Raw genomic sequence first — 7,095 nt, 5'->3', positions numbered from 1 at the left:
TATATCTACCCCATGCAAGTTGTCAAACAAGAACATGTGCCTACGGAGATGAGCACGTGTAGTACAAGTGTTTCTCTGATTAATGCTCTGTACTTATTCTCCTAACATGTGTTAGAAGCAGAAAGACTTCAATGAGACAAAGGTGTGCTACAATCAAATCAGCAGATTTATTGGCTTTTTGGACAGCTTTTCCATTATGTAAAAGCTGTGTTTGCATTAGCATAGCAGTCAGACCCACCAGCGTGAGGATTACAGTTGGTTTTTACATAATGGATTATCCAAGATTAAGCATTCTATTCAGGCACACGAGCAAAAATAACCAATTAGTGACTTTGCAGATTCCTTATTTAAAGGCAGCTTGGAGGGCAATTGACACAAAACTCTGCCGCTGCCTGCAGCCTAAAGACTGAAGCAGAGTAGTCTCAGGGAGCTCCAACATCTCTACCCGAACAGGTAGGTCTCTCTTCAGCAGAGGTGGACCAGATTAGCATCTATTGCAGCAAGGAAGTGCAGCTTGCATGGCAACAGATAGGAACTGAGTAGCTGCATGGGTGTTTGGAAGTCCTGGGTTGGTAGCTCAGCTTGGATGCTGCTGGCAAGTTTCAGATAACTCTGTTTTATCTTGGCATCATGACAGGTATGCAGGGTTAAATACTCTGGAAGAATATATAATGCAGATACTGTCTTCCCAAAGTGTGAGAAACAAACAGATTGGGATATGGATGAGCCAGGATACCCTAGGGGACAAATAAAAGCCATGGACAACCTGTGGTTGTGCTGCAATGACAGATCAAGCATCTAGAAAATTGATATTATTTGTTGTGTTTATAGAAGGAATGGTTGGAGGGCAGGCAATACCAAGACATATTTTGCCATTACAGTAAGCAAGTAGGAGGAGCCTGTTTGGTAATAAGAACTGGTGATAAAGAACATGGATTTGCTGGCTTGAAAGCAAAGTGGACATTCACCATAAAATGACTAGAAAAAACATCCTCACAACCTACAGTGCCTTACCAGAGCTCATCAATATTTTTTTCTTCCTGTGAAAGCAAAATTCAAAGCATTTCAATTTTTATCAATTCTTGCCAACCTTATCCAGAATCTGGCTTGGCTTATAGTGTTAAAAGACCATGAACTGCCATATTACTACTGGCAAGCAAAATACTCTCGCGAAGTAATTTCCATAGATGTTTGGTTTTGGCTGAATTTAGGCAGCACAATGACCCAGCAGTTTCTCAATAGAGGGGTTGGTAGTATACTCAGAATGGAAAGAAACTAGTTTTAAAATGAGGGAAATGCATCTGTAAGCACATCACTAGCTACCCACATATACTGCATGAAATAAAACTCCACATTTGCTTTTGTCTTGCAGAATGAAATACGCACAGTATGTTTTCCTGGCCTCAGTCTTCTCCACTCTTAAATATAGCCTAGCTCAGACCTGTGCCGTGGAGTCTTTCTCGGTGAAAGACAATTTTGATCCAAAGAGGGTAATTATAGTTACTTCTAGAGTATATGTGAAGAAATTTCATATATAAGCTGGTTTTCCATGTTATGAGTTGTGTTAATCTAAAGGGGTTATTCACCAAAAGTCAACTTCTTTTGTATGCTGCCGCTCAGATGCTGTTCCTGTAGTTTGCTTTTCTCAGTACTGTTTAACCTTCTGAACATTATGGTAAAACTTGAAAGTCAGGGATGTTAACCCTGCTAGATATCATCTTCTGTTAGCTTGGCACTAGTTACAGATTTCAGTTTTGTGCAGTCCAATAATGACACAATTTAGATGCACATCAGAGAGAAAGCCCAAACACATGTCCTGGGGTACTTGCACCCACCACCAATCATTCTTGGCAGTCATAGCAAACTGAAAACTTACAGTTTGGTATTCTGCACACTGACTTTTGTTTAAACACATCATTTAATCTGCCTGCCTCCAAGGAGGAAATGACAGATAACTTGCAGTTGGAAAGGTCCAAACATGTGTGCCAGTACCTCTTTTGACTAACGCTCAGCAAACAGCACACTTTCAGGTGTGCTTGGGATGTGGCAAGCACTTCCTCTATACAAGATTGGCTTTGCTGGAAACAATCCTACGTCTTGAAGAGTTTTGGCAACATCCTAGTTTTAAAGTAAAAGTTTTTGCTTGGGCTCCTGTATTTGGAAATTATGGACTTGTTTCAGGTTAAGCACATAACTTCCCAAACAGAGCTCATTAGCTTCAATGGAGAATCAATTTTAACACAGCTAGGTTCTGCTTTTCTCAGTATTTCTACTAACAATGTTGACTTTTAAGGGTCCTCCTGTCTGTCAGTCGTGTTCAGATCTTTTTATTCTACTAGATACTGCTTGCACATTTGCAAGGACCCAATTTTTTTATAGCTCTGTTCTTGCCCATAATCTCAGATAATTTCTCCCTGTTGCAACTTCCCAACACATCCTCTCTCTGTCATTGAGCATATAGTCATTGCTTTCTGCATTGCTGGGTAGAGCATTTTCACAATCAGAGATCAACAGCGGCCCCTGGCAGCCGCAAAGAGTGTCCCCAGGCAGCTTGTTAATGTCTTTGTGTCTGCAATTTTCTTTCATCGATGGTACCTTCCAAGGAAGAGCAGAGGCCTGAACAGGAACAGGGAAGAACAAGCCTCACTCGCAGCAGCTGTTTTAGGACAGGAGAAATTTTCAGTGTGGGGTCACTGTGACAGGAATGTCTCACAGGATGACAAGTACACACACAGAGCAGTGCAGAGCTGCTAGACCTGGCACAGAGGCAGAGATTCACCAGGCAGTGCTGCAGGACCTGTGTACTACACACCCACCCAAACTCAGACTTTCTTCATGGGCCAGGCAATGGGGAGTTAGAAAGGCACTATGTTCACAAAATTGTTTTTGTGCTAATCTTGCTATGGTGATTAACTCCGATATTAATAGACTTCCATGTTAGTATGCAGGGAAATGGTATGCCCTGGCCAAGAAGGATCCAGAAGGCCTTTTCCTTCAGGACAACATCTCTGCTGAATACACCGTGGAGGAAGATGGCACAATGACAGCATCTTCCAAAGGCCGAGTCAAGCTTTTTGGGTGAGTTCTCTTGACTTCCAGATCTAGTTGCTGCCAGGAGGTACTGGATGAGGGAGACATGGGGATGGTGATCTATCCTGACCACACAACATGGCTGGGTTTTCTTCATCAAAAAGGAAAGCTCAGCCAAGGTACTGAGGTTAGGCACTTTTGAGTACTGGGTTACTTCTCAGCCGGCTCAGGTCTGGGTCCATCACAAAACTACTGCATAAAGGCAATCATTAAGTCAAATCTTGAATGATGGAGTGGTTAGGTAAATAGACTGCAACAAAGCGAGGGAGCTAGTGGAGGCTGTGGGGCGAGGAAGGCAAGACAACTCTCGTTCCACTGAGAGGTTCAGGGGAAGGAAAGGAATATAAGTGAGCAATACTTTCACAGATCTCTCAACAGAGTGTTGGATAGATTTCTGAGGAAAAAGTGGTTAACTCTTAGATGTCACTGCAATACCTGAATGGACAGATGGCAGGAAGCTAGGAGTTTTGCCTGTTGGCCATGATTACTACAAGGAATTACAGCATATAATGGGCTTAAATAGCTTTCTGAGTGTAGAAAAGAAAACCTGTGTCTCTTCCAGTAGCATAGCACTATCAGGTGTCTATGAACGTTGTAAGTCTTAAGAGTGGAGCACTCCAGGATATTGTGAGAAGGAGCAAATGCAGGTTTTGCGGCATGCCACCCAGTGCCAAGGGGTTGGCTCCTGAAAGGACTCTTCAGAAACCAAGTGGGGTCTCAAGGTTGCTGGGGATTTTATTTCTGCAAAGGTAGGATGTAGAGGAAGCACAGCCTGAGCAAGAAAGAGAATGAAGACCCTTTCACTCTTTCACAAATCCAGGTAATGCTTGACAAAGTGGGCTAAAATGCGGGTGGTATTCCAAGTAAAAGAATACCAAACAGAGAAGGGCTGCTGGCTGAGGTTAAACCACGACAGTGAGCAATGAAGACAGGCTATTCAGTCACTTACAGCGTTCTCAAGGCTGTGTGATGGCTCTTCACTAGCTTGGCAGAGTGGCTGTAATTATTACTGTGCTTGTATCAGACATCCCTGTGCCAATACTGCTGGAAAAGGTTAGAGATAGGAGAGCCAATTCCCCACCTCTGCCTGGGGACACGGGGAATGACCCCAAATGAGCCCAAATGCAGGTCAGCTCACTCTGCAGACTGTTAGGAGGGAGCCAAGAAACGACATCATCCCCTTGCTTGGTAGCTGTCTGCTTGTAAGAAATGGGTTATAAAAAGCCTGCTAAGCTCAATGAGGGTCATGGCACTGCCCCAGTCACAGTGTAATTGTACAGCAGAGTTGGAGACCAGACAGCAGCGATGCGCTAGAAGTGATCAGGGAGTGTCAGAGATTTACACTATTTAATGACAAACAAGCGATTTTGCGTTAAGAAAGGCCATGCCCATGCCTGAGGCAGCTGTGCCCAGTTCCTGAGTGAGGGACACCCATCTGAAGCTCACATGCTGCCAGGTTTTACCTTCAATCTCATGAATCTCGTTGCAGCTTCTGGGTGATCTGTGCTGACATGGCTGCTCAGTATACAGTACCTGACCCAACCACTCCAGCAAAAATGTACATGACCTACCAGGGACTGGCCAGCTACCTCTCCAGTGGTGGTGAGTGAACTTCTCCAGTCCCGACACTGGTCATGTGCATAAGCTGCACAGATGTGCATTTCAACATGTGAGCAGGAAAAACAGTTCAGCTCAGACTGCTCCAACTGGAGACAAAGCATCCCTTTTTGGGAGGATGGTTTATCCAAGCAGTACATTTTGTCTCCACAGAAGGGGCAGGATCCAGAGGCTCCCCAGAGACCCCATTTATACACCATATACTTTAACAAGAGGATGTGGCCCAGAGGTGTTGGGCCACACACACAGATTTTGTACAGCCAAGTGAGGTGTTGAACCTGGGGAAGTGATACCTTTTGAGCCCCACTGTGGGCATTATAAAAGTGCTGAGATCAGTTGTTCTTGTACTCATCATAGCTAACTGGGGGTGAGATACAACCCACACTTGCGCTCCAGCAGCAAGGCACAGTCCTCAGACAGACAGAGCTGGACTCAGAGAAATAGAGCTGTTAGCCAAAGTCCCCCTTACAGAAACTGCTCATGCTGAACCTCAGTTAAGCACCCTGAATACCCTATCCTTTGTGGCTGAGTCTCCCACAGCTGTGGCATTACAGCTGTGGAAGCTGGGGAGGACTTGGCCTGCTAATGCCTAAGAAAGAAGTACATTCACTTAGTACTTGCAGCATACTTACTTATCTGCAAGTACCAAATTGAACTTAACTGAGCAAGGCTGGAAAACAAGAAACATGTTTAGCTGAGGCTTCCTGTATAGGAAATGTAATCTGTATGGCCAAAATTTAATCTGTATGCCCTGCACCCTCATACTTGAGAAAGCAACATAAAGAGATATTTTGTCATTGAAAACCTAGAAAGTCCTAGTCCTCCTAATGCTTCTGGGCTAAGAAACAAAAGGTGAAAATACACTGAGCATCATGGTGGTCTCAAGATGCTCTGTGCTTGTCCCAGTTCTTCACTTTATGGTGCAGTGTAAAGATGGACGTGGGCAGTGATTTCAGATCCTTTGGAAAGCTATTCCTGCCATGTGTTGAAGTGAGGCATCTCCCTGCAAAAGGATCCACCTCTGCTGTTTTGCCCACTGTGACACTGTGTGCATTCTGATGTTTCAGGGGACAACTACTGGGTGATTGACACCGACTACGATAACTATGCCATTACCTATGCCTGCCGCAGTCTGAAGGAGGACGGCTCATGTGATGATGGCTATTCTCTGATCTTCTCACGCAATCCCCGGGGCCTCCCCCCAGCTATTCAGCGCATTGTGCGCCAGAAGCAGGAAGAAATCTGCATGTCTGGCCAGTTCCAGCCTGTGCTTCAGTCAGGTACTTCAGGCGAATTAGCAAATGCACTGAGTTGTAGAGTAGGTGATTGCATTTGCTGTTAATGTCAGAGAACCACTGCAAACTAAGTAGTACTCTTTTAGCAATGTACTTTTAACATTAGATCTAATAAGAAAATAGCTACAAACCGAAGCCCATGCAAGGGCAAGAGCCTTTTATGGGCTGGTTCTGCAGCCTTAAGATTGCCCTTAGAGGATTCCTGTGTGCTGTGCTGAAACTGGCACACTACCAAAAGACCAGCTTTATTACCCTGCTAAGATAGGATAGGATAAGAAGCCAGTGCTTCTGCGCTTGGAAATGCTTGCCTTGGCCACTTGGACAACAGCATCTTACCTTGGGTCTGAGCAGTCCTCCAGGAAAAGAGCCTCCAGGAGGGAGCTCCACTATGATTTGTGTCCTCAGTGGTCTGAGTAGCAGGGATGGGGGCTCTGAGCAGAGTTTCTGAGTGTGTTTGCTAGCAGTGGGAGTCAGCAGTTGCACCACATACAGGCAAACCAACCATGTCTAAAGCCCATTTTGAGAATATTTTTCTGAAGGCACGGGAGCTAATTTTCTATTTCAAATACTGTCTATGAGATGGGCAGATAATTTCTTAGGGCTATGAAGAAGGCAGAAGTCCTTTGTTGACAGTTGAGTACCAACACCCTTCACATACCCATTGTGCTGCCTGGAGATTGGCCCTTTACTAAGCCAGTTCTGAGGCCACAATAACACACGTGCTCCACACTGTGGGACAAGGAATAGCAGCTAACACCTGAATGGCACATCCTTGTGCCACACAGTCCTCCACTCCACCTCCATCCTAATCTTGTAGTGCGATTCAAAAGTACCCTAGGAAGGTTTTAACTATAGCTTCAGCAAAGACCAACAGGTTGTTAAAGCACTTTGCAAATTTACTTACAAGGACTGATGTTAAATTTATTTCTTTCCAGGGGCCTGCTAAAAGAACACTTCTGATTCTACTCTGAAGCACAGAAGCCAGACCTCTTGGTCTTGAAGTTGCCACTCAGCTAATAAAAAAAAATGAAATCATAGTACATACTAGTGTGTTTTTCCTGAAAAAAACACATGAAAACGTTGGGGGATTTGT

At 44.5% G+C, this 7,095-nt stretch overlaps 1 protein-coding gene across 1 annotated transcript; it reads left to right on the top strand.

Moving 5' to 3' along the window:
* Positions 1-389: 389 nt before the first annotated feature.
* LOC103800338 (purpurin) lies at positions 390-7,095 on the top strand. The gene is made up of 6 exons (XM_009072718.1): positions 390-453; positions 1,373-1,490; positions 2,942-3,078; positions 4,580-4,692; positions 5,775-5,987; positions 6,938-7,095. The coding sequence occupies exons 2-6, from the start codon at positions 1,374-1,376 to the stop codon at positions 6,946-6,948; spliced, it is 591 nt and encodes a 196-aa protein (XP_009070966.1). The 5' UTR covers positions 390-453; position 1,373; the 3' UTR covers positions 6,949-7,095.

The sequence above is a fragment of the Acanthisitta chloris genome, unplaced genomic scaffold, assembly GCF_000695815.1.
Source record: "Acanthisitta chloris isolate BGI_N310 unplaced genomic scaffold, ASM69581v1 scaffold18350, whole genome shotgun sequence".
NCBI lineage: Eukaryota > Metazoa > Chordata > Aves > Passeriformes > Acanthisittidae > Acanthisitta > Acanthisitta chloris.
This window is presented reverse-complemented; position numbering and strand designations above follow the sequence as displayed.

Coding starts and splice junctions, on each gene's coding strand:
- LOC103800338 (XM_009072718.1), top strand. CDS start 1,374: ATGAAATACGCACAGTATGTTTTCCTGGCCTCAGTCTTCTCCACTCTT. Junction 1,491..2,941: donor ACAATTTTGATCCAAAGAGG/GTAATTATAGTT, acceptor CTTCCATGTTAG/TATGCAGGGAAATGGTATGC. Junction 4,693..5,774: donor CAGCTACCTCTCCAGTGGTG/GTGAGTGAACTT, acceptor CTGATGTTTCAG/GGGACAACTACTGGGTGATT.